This window comes from Monomorium pharaonis, chromosome 1, assembly GCF_013373865.1.
Source record: "Monomorium pharaonis isolate MP-MQ-018 chromosome 1, ASM1337386v2, whole genome shotgun sequence".
Taxonomy (NCBI): domain Eukaryota; kingdom Metazoa; phylum Arthropoda; class Insecta; order Hymenoptera; family Formicidae; genus Monomorium; species Monomorium pharaonis.
In genome coordinates, this window is record NC_050467.1 from 16,015,935 (window position 1) to 16,033,072 (window position 17,138).

The following is a 17,138-nucleotide window of genomic DNA, read 5'->3' on the forward strand; positions in this document are numbered from 1 at the left end:
CGAGAACAGACGTCACCGACTCTGACATAAGCGTCAATCACCGGAGAGAATTTTCTTTGACATCTTACGATAGCAACGTGTTTGATCCGGAGGAGTATTACACGGCGAATCGTCACACACGCGACATAGCCACACAACCCCCCGGAACATCACGGAGAGAAAGAAGTACAGAAAGACCCACAGACGCGGAAATAGACGCGGAAATAAATCGAATGCGTGCCTCGGTAAACAGAGGGCAAGATCACGCAAAATCGTCCCGTGATCGTAGACACGCGATAGATGAAATGTTGGAGGGCATAAGAGCCATTCAGGAGCGGCTGAATCGCCTGGAGCTTGCCCAACACAATACACGCGTAGCAAATTTAATCGCAGATCCAGCAAAAATACACGGATGTACGGCGCGCAGCGGACGACGTCCGAAATTCTTATGGACCGATAACTTCATTCATGAAACTAAAGGAAGCCCGCGATATGATTCCGGAGATGGACGGAACGTCACGAAATGCGGTTCAAAAATTTTTTAACGTGAGTACGTACTCAATGAGCGAGATTAATCTGGAAGACGAACACTCATTGTTAAAAGCGATTTTATGCACGAAACTAACAGGCAAAGCTATGCTATTTTCAGACACGAGACATCCACTCGTTCGCACAATTAAAACGCGAAATAGAATTGTGCTATTTAACAAAAAGAAGCACCACGCACATTTAGCGGGAATTTAATACGAGTCGACAGAAGACCGGCGAAAGCGCGCGTGAGTACGGATCCCGTATAGATAAACTCGCGATGGAACTCTATCAATCCATAATAGAAAGCCGCCAGCAGACGGTGGAGCAGAGGAAAGCGATCCTTGATACGATACAAGGATTAGCCCTCAAAAATTTCCAATTAGGTCTAAAAGAAGAAATCCAGACTATAGTGCGATTTCGAAATTATGATAATCTATCCGCCGCCATTTTAGGCGCATTTGCGGAGGAGAAATTAAAAGGCTCTTTGACAAGGCAACCGCTAAGCACCGACAGAAACAGAAACGGGCAAAAGTACTCGCGAGGCAAAAATCCAAGCATACAATGCCATAAATGTGGGAAAACCGGTCACATAGAACGAGAGAACAAGTCGGTACGCGAATAAAATTTTCCTTCCAAAACTCGAAAAAACAGCAAGCGTCAATACTGTGGAGAAATATTGCACATATTGCAAGAAAGCGGGACATAAGAGAGAAAAATGTTGGTCCCTACATGGGAGACCCGAGAGAGAAAGACCTAGGCGATCAAAAAGAGAAGTTGAAAAGGAAAGACAAGTAAACACAACCGCCCAGGCAAGGAAAAGGAAAGACAATAGAAAGAGTGACGAAGAGTCATTCAGCAGCAGCAGCAAGAGCAACGAAGAAGAGAAGCCTAAGAAGAGGAAGACGCAAGCGGCACGTGAGTATCAGATTACGCAAGTAATCTGCAACGTGCAAGCAAACAGCGGTCGCGATTTTGTGACATTGCCGATACGAGAAGCAAAAAAGGGCAAAATAAATTTATTTTAAGATACGGACGCAACTATTACCTTACTAAAAGTAGGAAATTTGAAGAGTGAAACACCAATTCACGAGGAATGTATGACTCTTACCGGCGTGACAGGACACAAAATTCACACGCTGAGGAAACTAAGATCAACTATAAAACTAGGAGACAAGGAAATAAGGCACACGGTATACGTGGTCAAAGACGATTTCTCGATCGACTACGAGGGAATCCACGGAATAGATTTCTTAAAGAAACACAGTACAAAGTGCGATCATGGACGAAAACAAATGCGTATAAGCAATGCGACCCTTAAACTTAGGCCGTTCCAAAAATTTAAATTAGCGCCTCGAAGCGAAACAGTCATACAAGTGAGTACAGACCAAAACAGAATAGGTATTGTCCAAGCAGAAGAAACGCGACCCGGAGTTTTATCGGGAGCTGTTTAGTATGCCCGAAGGACAATACTTGTCCGGTCAGCGTAATGAATACGACCGGAAAGATAACAACACCAAGCGTCACTGTCGAAGAACTGTGCACGAACGAAGACGCACGCAATAAAGACAGCTGATGAACGAGAACGTGAAAATATTCTAACACGACAAGAACGATTATGGAAGTAAATGCAAACAGACCATTTAAATTCGGAAGAAAAGGAGCAATTACAAGAAATTTGCAAGGAATTTTGCGATATTTTTCGTCCCCCTAGAAGGGGATGTTTTATCGTATGTACGAATGCGGTAGAACACGAAATAAGTACGCGCACTGACAGTGCATCCGTCAATGTTCGACCATATAGACTGCCTGAAAAGCACAAGATAAAAGTAAATAGGCAGATACAAGAGATGCTCGAGCAGGAAATAATTAGACCGAGCACAAGTCAATGGAATGCACCCTTGCTGGTGGTTCCGAAAAAACCTGACGCATCCGGTAAACTGAAGTATAGAGTCGTGATAGACTTTCGCAAATTAAATAATCTTACTATAGAAGATTCATTCCCTCTGCCAAACATTATTGACATATTGGCTCAGCTGGGAAATGCGAAATACTTTACAACCTTAGATCTCGCATTCGGATACCACCAAATCACAGTGGCAGAAAAGGATAAAAACAAAACTGCGTTTTCCACGTCCTATGGCCATTATGAGTACAACAGAATGCCATTCGGACTCAAGAATGTACCAGCGACGTTTCAATGGTTAATGAACATAATACTGACAGGAGTGCAAGGGGTAAAGTGTCTAGTTTATCTAGACGATATAGTAGTATATGGGCCTAACCGAAAACCGTAAAAAATATTCAAGCGTTCATAGAACTAGCGGGCTATTATAGAAAATTTATAAAAGATTTCTCAAAAATCGCGAAGCCACTCACTAAGCTCACGGAAAAAGGAGAAAAATTTAGATGGATGACAGAACAACAGAACGCATTCGAAATATTAAAAGAAAAACTAATTACGGCACCGGTATTAAGCTACCCGGACTTCGAGAAAGAATGCGTAGTAACAACGGACGCGTTGGATTACGCGATAGGAGCAGTGCTCTCGCAAGGATCTGTCGGCAGCGATCAACCAATAGCTTATGCTAGCCGAATTTTAAATAAAACAGAAAGGAACTACAATACGACAGAAAAGGAGTTGCTAGCAATAGTCTGGGCAGTAAATTTCGACCGTATATATACGGGACCACAAAATCATAACGGATCATCGACCATTAGTGTGGTTATTTAATGTCACTGACCCCAGGCTCATACAGTGAAAGTTGTAACTCGAGGAGTATGATTACGAAATCGTGCATCGAGCAGGCAAAGGCAATGTCAATGCCGATGCCCTGAGCCAATATCTAGTTACGGATAGCGCGAATGTCAATGCAATTACGCCAGCAGAAGAAAGAGAAGAAGCGACAAGAGAGTATACAGAAAAGGAAAAACGACAAATACTATTTGAATATCATGACGCGCCGATTGGGGGACATCAGGGAGTCGCGCGTACCCTCAATAGAATTAGATTAATGCATAATTGGCGAGGAATAACTAGAGATATAGAAGAAGATAAATAAATGTGAATTTTGCCAGAAAAATAAACTAAATCGAAGAACAAAAATGTCTCTAACTATCACAGACACTCCTGAGAGGCCCTTTGAAAAATGTGAGTTAGACATAGTGGAACCATTGGCGGTAACCACCAATGGAAACAAATATATTTTAACTTTCCAGGACCACCTTACTAAATTAGGTAAGGCCACACCTTTAGAAAATCAGGAAGCGAGTACAGTAGCAAAAGCCTTCGTAACAAAAATAGTAGTGGAGTAATGAATACCTGAGAAAATATTAACAGACCAGGAAACCAACTTCACGAGCGAAATGTTCTAGAACACTTGTAAATTATTAAAAATGGAAAAAATACAGACAACGGCGTATCACCCGGAAAGCAATGGAGCTCTAGAATGCTCACATCGGACTCTCGCGGAATATCTGCGGCATTACATCATGAAGAACAGATCAATTGGGATGAATGGTTCCCTTATGCGATGTTTGCGTACAACACAACCCCGCATACCGCAACATTTACTCCGTTCGAGTTAGTATACGGGCACCGAGCGACTCTACCTACAGCACTGTCGAAACCACCGATAGTTTACGTATTCGTACGAAGACTATGCGCAGGAACTAAAGGAGAGATTACGCGCCACGAGCCAAATTGCGCGAGAAAACGCTACAGGCGAAAAATCAAGCCAAAACACAATACGATAAGAGCGTAAAAAAGGAAATTTTTCGAGTAAGAAACAAAATACTATTATATGGTGAAACCGTGCGCCGCGAAAGTCAAAAAAATTAGACTCCCAGTGGACAGGACCACACGTAGTATTAGAGAAACATAGCGATGTAAATTACACAATTAAGCGCGGGAGAAAAACACAACGAGTACACGCAAATAGGTTAAAACTATTCATTAAACAGTAAAAAGAGAGAGAGAGAGAGACTATCCTGATAGCACAAAGAGTTTCAGTTATGTTGCAGAGACGTTTCAATGTTTCAATTGTGTATCATCACATTTGTAATATTTCTGAGACTATCTTTTTTTTAAACATTACATTTGCAACATTTCTGCAATCATCTTGATTGAAACTTTACATTTAAAATGTACCTGCAACGTAGTATTTTGTAATATTACAAATACAAAATTTCTGAAACCTTTCATATGATATGTTTGGCGCACATTTTCGGCAACGCGGGTACAGCGCCAAAGAGCATTATGCAAGTTACGTCTCATGTCATGGCATCCTCATGTATATGCATATGGGTTATAGGTGTGTTTATGGTAAATAAATATATAATTATATATAATTTGTTTATGGTAAATAAAAAATAAAAATTTGTATAAGTAATATTTTGTAAATATTTATAAATATTTCATAAATATTTTTATAACATTTATGATAAATCTTTATGATCTGTCAAATCTAAGACCACAAAAATATTTATAAAATATTTGGATAAATATTTGCAAAATATTCAAATAAATATTATAAATATTTTGTAAATATTTTATAAATATTGTGTGCTGTCTAGGATATAATTTAGTTTTATCAAAAAAATAGAACAAAAACATATTTTTATAAGTTATTCCACATGTTATTTCGTATATGTAAAAATCAGTAAAAAAACTGTATATTTATATTTATACATACACATTCATATTTATTTATTAATATTATTTAACTATACGTTTCATGTTTCTGACATCTATTGAACTGATCTATGACAAATATGCATTCATGAGCATCAAGTGTTCATGGATCATCGCGAAGTGCTAGGTTGCGTACGATCTTCAAAGTCAAGCAATGTCGACGGCGGTTCAGAGTTGAATGAGTGACTGCAGAAGTTAGGCAATGCCAGATGTGACTGTGGTGACTATTTTATTTTTACATTATAATTATGTTATTTCAATATTTTTCACAATGGAAGTGCTTGCATATATAAGACATGTAACCAAAATATTTTCTAAAACGTCAAAATAACGGCGATTTTTATTACCTGGGACAGTCATATTCCCGTAATATTTCAGAAACGTTCTTGCGGACCAAAGCGGACATTTTGACATTGCTGCAACCTTACAAAAACATTGCAGAGACATAACGTAACGTAACTGTAATAGTTTCAACATTTTAGTGTTATGTCTCTGCAACATTACAGAAACTTTTCTGTGCTATCAGGGTAAGTGTCAGGAGTCAGGTAAGGATTCACAGAAAACTAATCTGAATCCTTACTCGCAGGATCATGTGCATATGAAAATGCACCGGACAGGTGACATCTGACACCCACACTTTCGAGTGGGAGACCTTCAGGCATAAACCTGGAATATACTTCGAGGAAACAGGCCAAATGAACCAAGTGGAAGCGGCATGGAAACCAGTGATAAAAACGGATGTCAAAGCTCTCGAACTGAGACATCAACATCTTCAAAAATACTTGGAGAAAATGGAGCAACAATGCGAGGACACGATCGGTAACGTACAGTATACGTGTACGACCATGCTCCGGATAATAGAAAAAGATAACGCATAGCTAATCACATTACTCGCGAACCTCAAAGAATATATAGAGGTAATGACCGCCGACGCGGGTTAATAAACGTGATCGGAACGGTCAGCAGAACACTTTTTGGCATAATGGATGCCGAAGATGCGAAAATAATAGACGAACAGTTATAATTACTGCACAACAATGAGAAAGCCCTGAAGCATGCCATAAAACACCAAGCAAAAATTCTTAACGCCACAATAGCCCACATCGCAAACTCGAAGATGTATTAACGTACAATTATAACCTACTCCTGAACACCACTAAAAGATTAGAATCACAACTAGGAAAATTTATGCAAAAAGCTGACCTAGACGAACATTTCCTAATCCTCATGGAAATAATAACGGACCTGATACAGGATGTGGAAGACATCATGGACCACTTGATGTACGCGCAAAATAACATGGTAATAGCACGATTGCTACTTGCAGACGAAATACTGACTTCACTTAAGGAAACGACTGTACAACTAACAAAAGGACAGCATTTTCCTTTCGAAATCAATATAGAAAACTGGCGAAATATACAGATATACTTGACAAAAAAAAATGACGGCGTACCATGACGAACCATACATATATACAATCCTACAATTCCCGATTATCGCATATCCCACATATAAGCTGATTAAAGCGAAACCATTACCCACACATGTATATAAAGATATATTTGTAGGAATAAAAATAAATCAGCCGTTGTTAGCGATAGATAAGGAAAAACCGCCAATACAAAATAATAGAAAACGTAGAGCTAGAAAACTGCGTGAGAGAGAGAAAGACACGTACACATGTAAAAAGAATTTTCCGACGTACTACGCCGAGACACAAGCACCGTGCAAGGTGCAAACATACACACAAACCAGGACACCTTAACCATGTATACATTGTATACATCAACACATATACTCCAACGTCACCGTATGGATAACGTTATCAGAACCCAACACATGGCTATACTCTACACCAAAGGCGCAAGAAATAAGTATCAAACGCGAACACTCACCCGAGGGAAAAAAATTGTACTAAACGGCACAGGAAAGATAAAATTAAATAGCTATTGTAAACTAAACACACCATACATCACACTCACAGCACAAAAATGCATCGAAATAAGTTATATGCAGACATACCTACTGTTGCGCCTTGCGGTTCAACAAAATATTTTTGTCGTACCTTGCGGTGCGACAAAAGATTTTTTGGGATTCGTTGCTGCCCAAGGAGTTAGAACTCGCGGAAAGAGGCGGTTTTGTAGGCAGGGTCCTCAAATCACTCACTCACTGATTTTAATTTAAACTGATATAAGATTTATTTCTGTTGTTGTACACTGGTTGCGGTCGGCGAAGGTGCCGCGTCGTGTTACAATAGATTAGATACGACGCGCGACTCGGAGTTAACGCGTCGTCTCGTTGCTCGCTTGAGGCTTGCTAGCGGCTAAGTCCCGAACTCTTAATACACTTGTACGGGCCGTACGTATCGGCTTGATTTCCAATTACTGATCCCGCTGGCCGCTGTTCGGCAGCGGCTTAAATAATGTCGCGGGTTTAATTGTTAGTGGGGGCATCGGGCCCTCCGCATGACCATATATGGTCATTCCCGCGCGCATCCGGCGCGCGGGAAATATTTGTGAGTTTAGCAACAATTGCCAAAATGCAGGTATGCATTTCCGGTGGCATGATTGTTGCTAAGCTGGCTTCGCTACTTCTTTAAGGTAGCTGGTGCGTTGCCCAGTGCGATGACCGGCCGGCAGCGCACGAGGCATGTGTCACCTGACACCTTGTGATAGCGAGCCTTCCTCGGCGAGCTATCTTATAATTTTAATATTTTATTTCCTTTATTCTATAATATAAATTTATTGGTTGTGAGTGTTTCGCTCACAACACTACCAAAGTACAACATAACCTTAGAATATAGAAAGGAAATTAGCCAAAAGAAGATAGAAAAAATTATAAAACATATCGTACAGGACCCACTAGAATTAACCAAACTAAGCTTAAGTTTAAAGGAGGTAGAAGAAATGCTAGAAGAAGATAACAACAATATATTCAAAAACAAGTATCTCCTATACCCTACGAGAACAGGAACCTTTATAATAATTGTAGTAATAGTAATAGCAATAGCAGTGTGGATAGTAAAGAAAAATTAAACGCATAGACAAAGTAAAACAACTAGCAAAAATCAGGGGCAAAGGAACGATGTAATGTTATACTAGAACACGATTGTAATAAAAAATTGTAACGCGTAAAAACATGTAAAATAGTTATAAAGAAATTCGCCCTCTTAATTCTTTTCCCAAGAGGGGAGAGATGTTACGGGCCAGATTTCTCCATCTGATCTCGTAACCGATATATATAAACCGCGATTAAGCATTCAGCGAAATAGAAAATGTAGTAAGGAAAAGATCGCGCAACGCCGAGCGCGACAATGAGGAAAAGAACGCAACAACCCAATTTAGAGCCGGATAATCAAAACTCAGACGCAGCAGCCTTGCCGAGTAGCAGGAACGCTGATCGGCAAGGATGCATCGTAACCCAGAAAACAGGAATAAAAAAGGAAAGCCCAACGCCAAGTCGGGCTCAGCTAATTCAGTCACTTTAATCAGTTAGAGTTGTCTCGCAATACTGTAATGATTACAGTGTAATCTATCGCGTAGACTTTGTTACGCTGTAAAATAAAAGTGTTTGACATACGAACTTTGTGAGTGCCTCATTAACACCCCAATCCCGGGAGCGCAGCACCTAGAGAAACAGAGTGACCGTGAAAGAAAACAACCGCGACGATATCTACAATAACCCATCATCATTTAAAAGACCAGCGGTGCAAGGGCCCTTGACGGAAGACGGACCCCGACGTGCACGGAGCGGCACATCATTATTAAGTTCATTTTCACTATTATTGTCTATGATCTCTATATTATGAAGTGCATTATTGTTGTTTTTACTATTTTCATAAGTTGCATTGCTCCTATCACTTTCATCATTGTCTTTTTGATATCTGGCTCTCTTAGTTTTTTTTTATCGGATACTGACAATTTTCTAGTTTCCTCATACGATAGTGAAAATATTTTCTTGAAAGTTGGCTTATCAATTTTCTGCTTTGCACAGTTTGTGACATTATGAAACTAGAAACATTTATAATTTATATAATAAAAATAATTATTTTAATAGTTATTTTTCCAATAAATTTGTTATATGAGCACTGCACTTGCAAAATATTTTGATTACATGCTTGCGCAAACAAGTGTGATTTATAAATACAATTTTACATTTTGTCCTTTTTTTTAAATATTAATTAAGCATGTTTAGATCAATATATAAAGAATGTATACATAATAAAATAATTTTGTTTTCACAAATTCTAACAATAATTAAGTTAGATTAGGTTAGGTTAGGGTTAAAGTCCCCCTGATGACCAAAAAGAACCGAAGAAGTGTGTCGCTGTTGCATTCCGTGCAGCGGCACATGGCCATCAAGACGGCGAGGGCGTACCGTACGACCTCCCACGCGGCGGCGACGGCCTTGTCGGGTATGCCCCCTCTGGATCTAGTCACGAGGGCTCAGGCCCGTATTTACGAGAGAACGCGACAAATCCGGGAGGAGAGCGGTATTGTGACGGACAGGGTTCGTTGCCTACTGAGGCTCTAGGCCCGGCGGTCCCTAATCGAGAAGTGGCGCGCGCTCCTAAACAGCCCAGGCTGCGCGGGCCAATGGACCATCAGTGCGGATTGGCTGGACCGGGGTTACGGCAGGGTGTCCTTCCGGATGGCACAGATGTTCACCGGGCACGGTTGCTTCGGTGATTTCCTGTGCCGAATCCGGAAGGAGGACACGGCTCGCTGCCACCACTGCGAGGCTGAGGAAGAGGCGGACACCGCGCTCCACACGCTGGCCACGTGCCTGGCGTGGAAGAGGGAGCGCGGTGTCCTGAGGGCGCGCCTATTGCCTGGCGAAGACTTGTCCCTCGGCACGCTGGTACAGGCGATGCTGAGGGACGAGTCCGCGTGGGAGGAGGCCTTCTCCTTCTGCGAGACGGTAATCTCGCGGAAGAGGAGGCCGAGAGGGTGAGGAGAGGAGAGGGGAGTCCTCGCGGATCCCCTCTCCGGACATTGGAGAGACCAGGGCGAAGGACGCACCACCCCTTTGCCGCCGATGTCGCGGTCACCCGCCGGACTCGGTGGGCGGCGGCGGGGACCGCGACCGTGTGCTGATGCCCCCCCCCCCGGCCGCCGCCGCGACGGCCCCGCTCGGGCCTCCAGCGGACCGCGGAGGGCAACAGGGGGCGTCCCCCGGACGACAGGAAAAGAGGAGCGACAAGCGCGCCGGCCTCGAGATGAGTGCGAGGTCGACGCGCGAACGCGAACGGAACGTATGGTCCGGAGTTCGTCGGGGCGATCCGCCCGGTCCTCTCGGACTGGGTGAGTCGGGCTTACGGGCCCCTTACGTTTAGAATGGTGCAAGTGCTCCTCGGGCATAGGTGCTTCGGGGAGTACCTGCATCGAATTGGGAGGGAGGTCGACCCCCGGTGTCACCACTGTCGGGCGGCTTGGAACACGGCGCAGCACACCCTTGAGGAATGTCCCGCGTAAGCGGGTTAACGCCGTGTCCTGATCAGTTTAATCAGGAGTGACCTTTCGTTGCCCGCCGTGGTCGCGGTCATGGTGGGCGACGAGGGGTCATGGAGGGCGGTGGTCTCCTTCTGCGAGAATGTCATGTCGCGGAAGGAGGCGGCGGAGTGGGATCGGGAGGCCGATAGGACTGCCGATCCCACCCGCAGGGCAAGGGGGGGCGGAGGAGAGCGGCGTACGGAAGAGTCCCCTAGCTGGCTCCTTCGCCCTCCTCTGGTGGGGCGGCCGGGGTGGGTCGTGGGGAAACATCCCTATCCCACCTTTTGGCTGCCCAGTAAGGGGCGGGCGGAGGAGAAGGGCTTACGTAAGAAATCCGTAGGCCTCTTCTTCGTCCGTCCCTCGGGGGTCAATTGGGCCGTCCCACGTAGGGACGTGAGCGGCACGCTTGCACACCGGCCTCCTGGGAAGGGGCGTCAAGACGGCGTGGTTGCGTCTCGGCGCCACAAATAGTGTAGGGCAGAGAAGTGGCCGGACTTGTCCGGCTGTTTCTTAGGGACAGGTCCCCCCCTCGGGGGGAAACAATAGGCGCGGCGGGCCGCGTGCATGCCTGTCCGACCCGCCAGTGGTAGGCAACCACCGAGGAGTTTAGTGAGTAGACCCATACCGAGAAGGGATGGGGAGTCTTACATACCCCCCACCCGATTCCCAGGGTGGGGGGAATGCGTAAAAAGCATTTCCCTCGTTAAAAAAAAGGGGTTAAAGTAGCGTAAGATAAATTATATATAAATTTAATACGAAGAGAATATTTGCCTAAAGATTAAAAAAAATGAAGCTGAAGCTAGCAGCCCCTTCCAGCGGCCAGATCCGAAAAGCCAGGAATGAATATGGCGTGGGGCCCTTAATTGAAAAATCGACTTTACAACGTATTTATAGATGCTTGAAAATAGTAACACGAAATAATAAAACCAGATAAAATTAACACAAAAATATTAAAAATATTAATATGTTAAGAAATATGTACATAAAAATTATAAATAAATAGCAGCCAGATAGTCCACAAGTCACACGCATGGCGGTAGCATCCAGAAAAATTATATAATGTAGTCTAGGACATGGAGAGATCAGAACACTTCGTATTTTTCAGTATCACGTCCCCATTGTTTATTTAAAAAATTATAAACAAATAGCGACCAGATAGTCCACGAGCCACACACATGGCGGTAGACATTCAGAAAAATTATATAATGTAGTCTAGGACAGGGAGAAACCAAAACACTTCGTACTTTTTAGTATCACGCCCCCATTGTTTATTTAAAAAATTATAAACAAATAGCGGCCAGATAATTCACAAGCCACATGCATGGTGGTAAATACTCAGAAAAATTCTAAAATTTAGTCTGGAATTTGGGGAAACTAAATAATATCTTAAAATTCTTTAAGATATGATAAAATAGTGTAGTAAAATAATTCGTAACAGTTTGTAACAATTCGTTTGCTTAAAGTTCAATAATAAAATCATTTGTTTTTAACTGACAGTCTGATTGAGAACCCGATATTAGTATTAACTGAGGCCAACAACGGGGATGTTTCGGGATTCTGACCTTATTTTTGTTTTTTGAGGGTTTTTTGGTTTTTAATTTTTTTTGTTTTATATTTTTATACTTTTTGAAGTTTTGTATTTTATTTTTTTTTGTTTTTATTTATAATTTCATACATTTATTTTATATATTATATTGTTACGTCCGGCAAACTTCACGATTTCCCTTCGTCAGAAAAACAAATAAGATTACACAAGAAATTCCGTTTCAACAGTCTCCGATAATTTTTTATGCGTCTAGGATTAGTCCGTTAGAAACGTGACGACAAATATGGATGGACGAAACGATCAAGTTGATAATTTCGACTCCTTTTGAATATTGAGTCAACAAATAATAAATTCTGAATGTAGAAATACAAAAAGGTTTCACGTTTTCTCACAAAAAATGAGCAATAAGCATCTAAACATTAGCAAAAAATAAATAATTGTTTCCTCCATCTGCAAACCATACCTGGAGTGTATGAGTGTGGATGAGGGAGTGAGGAATGCGTGTTGGAGCAGGGAGTTTTTGGTACTCGCGAGCGTTCGTCAGTCAGTAAACTGTCTCTTGCGAATAAACTGATACATGAAATCGGTGTATCATTTATTTGTATGGATCAACTGGCGACGAGGACATAAAACGGACATAGGCTATAGACTGATGGACAACAAAATACAAACAAAACCAAAAACCGCTTGGATCCAAGAGTTATCGGAGGAAGAAGTACGTGAAGAATTAAGCAAAAGGGAAATCGTATGGGACGAAAATCTCGAAAAACTACGCATACAGCAGCAGAGAAGGGATCAACTCCAAGGCAACAACGATCAACTCGTACAACAGACGACCAAAGCAGTAGAAGAGACGAAAGACCAACAAAGGACATTGGAAAAAAGAAATTAAAAATGGAATACCGAAATCAGCTGGATTTTAAACTCGGGATAGACGATTGGGAACAATTTGTAGAGCGGATAGAATTGTACTTCATGGCAAACGAAATTACAGATGAAGCAAAGAAAAGAGCAATTTTGCTAACAAAAGTGAGTGCGGATACATACGCAGCGATTCGAAAAGTATGCGCCCCGATCAAGCCAGCGGAAACATACTTGGAAAACATAAAGGAAAAGATGACACAATATTTCAAGCCAAAAGTAAGTGTACAGGTGCTGCGGGATCGAGTGAGACAACGCATACAGCTCGAAAACGAGACCGTCGTACAATATATAACCGCATTGCAAGAATTAGCGAGAGACTGTAAGTTCGCAAACGTGGACGATGCAGTGAAAGACCAGTTTCTAAATGGAATTCGCAACCGCGATATAAAAATTACGCTATTCAGAGAAGAAAATTTAACGTTAGCTATGGCTACAATAATAGCCACAGCGTACGATGCGGCGAACCAAAGCGCAGACGAAATTAAAACACATGGGCGCGCAGAAAAGAGAGAGTCAGGCGAAATCACGGACGAGGTAAACCGTTTGGAGAGCATACCAACAATATAACACCAACCAAAGAGAAGGAACGAGAGAAGCAAGAGGAAGAAGGACGGCGGCAAACGCACAACAGCGAAGACAAACAGCGTCGGGATTATCAACAGCCAAAGATTGTACATGCTGCGGTAGAAAAGGACATAAGTTTAAAGATTGCTGGCATAAAGAGAAATAGTGTCATAACTGTGGAAAGAGGGGCCACCTCGAGGCGGTATGTAAGGCGAGAAAACAACGAAAAGTAAAAAACATTTGCGAAAAAGAGCGCGATACGAGCGATAGCGAAAATGATTCGGATTCCGATCATTGCCTTTTGTCACTAGCGATTAAGAAAGCTGATGTAAAAGTCGTAGGAATTAAACCACAATTTCTTAAATTAACGATAGAGGGAAATATTTTCGATATGAAAATCGACGGCGGCGCGGCGGTATCCTTGATTAGCTATAAGATAAGAGAGCGTTGGTTCGCGGAAACACCGGTATATCCGGCGGATGTAACGTTGAATTATTATGCGGGGGAAACTTATCCGTTGGTTGGCATGCTGAAGAATATATCGTTTAAATACGGTGACGTCACCGCAACAGGGAACCTATATGTAGTTAAGACGAACGGGAAACCCTTAATAGGTAGAGAGTTGTTACACGCGCTCGGGTTATGGCCACTGAGAGTAGTGCAGACGCGTAGTAAAATAAATAAAAAGGAAACGGACAAAGTAAAAATAAAACAAGTAAAAGAGCGAAGCCGTACGCGAACGGATAAAATAAAGGATTTTTTTAAAAAGTACGCAAACCTAATCGCGGAGGAAACCGGCACATTTAACAAAGCAGAATTTAAAATTTACATAAAGAAAACGCGGTACCAGTATATCATAAGGTAAAAGCGCTGCCGTTCGCGCTGCAAGATAAAGTCGCACGAGAAATAAACAGACTCGTAAGCGAGGAGATACTCTCGCCGGTAGATGTGTGTGAATGGGGGACGCCTGTAGTTCCGGTCATGAAAACAAACCTAGAAGTGCGACTATGTGGAGACTATAAAGTAACGTTAAACCCACATTTAATCGTAAATAAACACTCGCTACCGCGTATAAACCATTTAATAGCAGGAATGCAAGGAGGTAAAATCTGTTCCAAAATCGATCTGAAAGAGGCTTACGCACAAGTTCCCGTAAGCACAGAATCAAAAAAATATCTCACAATAAGCACGCACAAAGGGTTGTTCGAACCACATAAATTACCGTGTGGAATCGCCTCAGCACCAGGGTTTTTTCAAAAACAAATGGAACAGATTTTATCCGGCATATCAAACGTTTATATTTTTCTGGATGATATTGTAATTAAGGGAGTTAATGACGAAGACAATTTAAAAACCACAGGGAAAGTATTTGATGTACTAAGCGAATGCGAACTTAAACTGCGAAAAGAGAAATGTTGTCTGTTGAAAGAAAAAATCCGTTACTTAGGAGTCGAAATCGATGCGGAAGGTATACATGTACTAAAGGATAGGGTAGAAGCAATCGATCGGGCCCCACATCCAAAAAATATAAAGAAATTACAGGCATTTTTGGGCACTATTAATTATTATGGAAAATTCGTTAGAGATCGGAGTACAAAATTGCAGCCATTGCACGCATGCCTTCAGAAAAACAGATTTGAGTGGATAGAAGATTGTCAAAAAGCGTTTGAACAAGCAAAAAAAGATTTAAAATTGGCAGAAGTATTAATAAATTACGATCCAAAAAAAGAACTTATCTTGACATGCGACGCGTCCGATTATGGCTTATTTGCCGTATTATCGCATCCCACACCGGACGGGTACCGACCGATCGCATTCGCGTCAAAAACGTTACTAGCGAGCGAAAAAAAGTATGCACCAATAGATAAAAAAGCGAGAGCGATTATTTTCGGCGTGCGGAAATATTACGATTACTTATACGGTCGCGATTTTATTTTAAGAACAGACAATCAGCCGTTAGCTCGCATATTAGGATCAAAAAGAGGAATTCCAATTATGGCAGCACGAAGGCTGCAAAGCTACGTTATATTCTTGTCCGCGTTCCGATTCCGCGTAGAATACGTACCATTAACGAAAAACGTGGCCGACGGATTCTCAAGACTACCAATGCCCGAGAAGAAAACAAAGGAAAACAAAGCGGAGATGACATATTTAAAATACGTGGTCGATCAAAACTTCGTATGCTTCGATTACAAACAAATCGCAAGAGAAACTAGACGAGATAAAGAATTAACACAGACAACAAAGTACATCATGCTAGGGTGGCCACACCGAAAAAACATACCAGATCATCTACAAAAGTACGAAATCCGGAAGGACGAACTAACAATAGAAGAGAATTGCCTAATGTGGGGCTACCATGTTATTATACCAAAGAAATTACAAGAAGAAGTACTCAGCGAACTGCACGCGACGCATGTAGGAATAGTCAGAATAAAATCAATCGCAAGATCATTCTTCTGGTGGCCGAGAATTGACCAAGACATTGAAAGACGTGCACGTAGTTGCAAGGAATGCGCTGAGACACGAGACGCACCACCAAAATCACTAGCGAGAGTTTAGAATTGGCCGGAAAAGCCATGGTAACGACTGCACACGGATTTCATTGGATCGTTTCAAGGACACAACTTCTTACTAATCATTGACGCACGTACAAAGTGGCCGGAAGTAGAGATCATGAGGTCAACGACAGCAAACGCAACGATATCAGTATTCCAAAAGATATTTTCCCGCTTTGGACTGCCGCACCACATAGTCAGCGACAATGACACACAGTACGCGAGCGCAGAATTCGCGGATTTCCTACGACCATTAGGAGTGAAACACTCGTTTGCACCAGTAAAACCCAGCTAGAAATGGCGCAGCCGAAAACTTCGTAAAAGTATTTAAGAAAAAAGTTAAAGCAATGTTGAAGGATGGGAAAAAGATACAACAAGCAATCGACATGTTTCTCTTCGACTACCGTACAACCAAGCACAGCACCACAGACGAATCGCCCGCAAAACTAATGTTCAACCGGGAATTACGGACGCGTTTTAATTTGTTGCAACCGGACATAACTCAGACAGTACTGCAAAAACAAGCTCAACAGATAGAGAGGAAAGGAGGCAGAAGACATGCAAAATTTGCATAGGGAGAAGCGGTTTGGGCTCGAGATTTTAGGAAAGATGCCGGGAAATGGAGTAAAGCAAAGATAACCAAGCAACTCGGGCCAGTGACGTACAAGGTACGTTTCGACGACAACGTGGAGACGAAAAGACATGCAAACCAATTGGCCGGAGGACCGAGAACAACGGTAGAACGAAATGACAGAGCATCAAACTACGAGGAGTCACAACCACTACGATCGTCAAGATTTCGGGAAAAGCGAGAGGTAATGCCTTGAACTAAACGGGGAAGAGTTGGAGTG

General features: G+C 42.3%; 2 protein-coding genes across 2 annotated transcripts; both read left to right on the top strand.

Annotated features, from left to right (window-relative positions):
* Nucleotides 1–787: 787 nt before the first annotated feature.
* Nucleotides 788–3,569, top strand: LOC105832609 (uncharacterized protein K02A2.6-like). Its single transcript, XM_012673727.1, has 6 exons — nt 788–1,120; nt 1,203–1,425; nt 1,537–1,908; nt 2,146–2,744; nt 2,879–3,182; nt 3,316–3,569. The coding sequence occupies exons 1-6, from the start codon at nt 788–790 to the stop codon at nt 3,567–3,569; spliced, it is 2,085 nt and encodes a 694-aa protein (XP_012529181.1).
* An 11,252-nt stretch (nt 3,570–14,821) lies between these two features.
* On the top strand, nt 14,822–16,291 carry LOC105834605 (uncharacterized protein K02A2.6-like). The gene has a single exon (XM_012677233.1). The coding sequence runs from the start codon at nt 14,822–14,824 to the stop codon at nt 16,289–16,291; it is 1,470 nt and encodes a 489-aa protein (XP_012532687.1).
* Nucleotides 16,292–17,138: the final 847 nt, after the last annotated feature.

Coding starts and splice junctions, on each gene's coding strand:
- LOC105832609 (XM_012673727.1), top strand. CDS start 788: ATGGAACTCTATCAATCCATAATAGAAAGCCGCCAGCAGACGGTGGAG. Junction 1,121..1,202: donor TAGAACGAGAGAACAAGTCG/GTACGCGAATAA, acceptor ACATATTGCAAG/AAAGCGGGACATAAGAGAGA. Junction 1,426..1,536: donor GAGGAAGACGCAAGCGGCAC/GTGAGTATCAGA, acceptor ATTTATTTTAAG/ATACGGACGCAACTATTACC.
- LOC105834605 (XM_012677233.1), top strand. CDS start 14,822: ATGCAAGGAGGTAAAATCTGTTCCAAAATCGATCTGAAAGAGGCTTAC.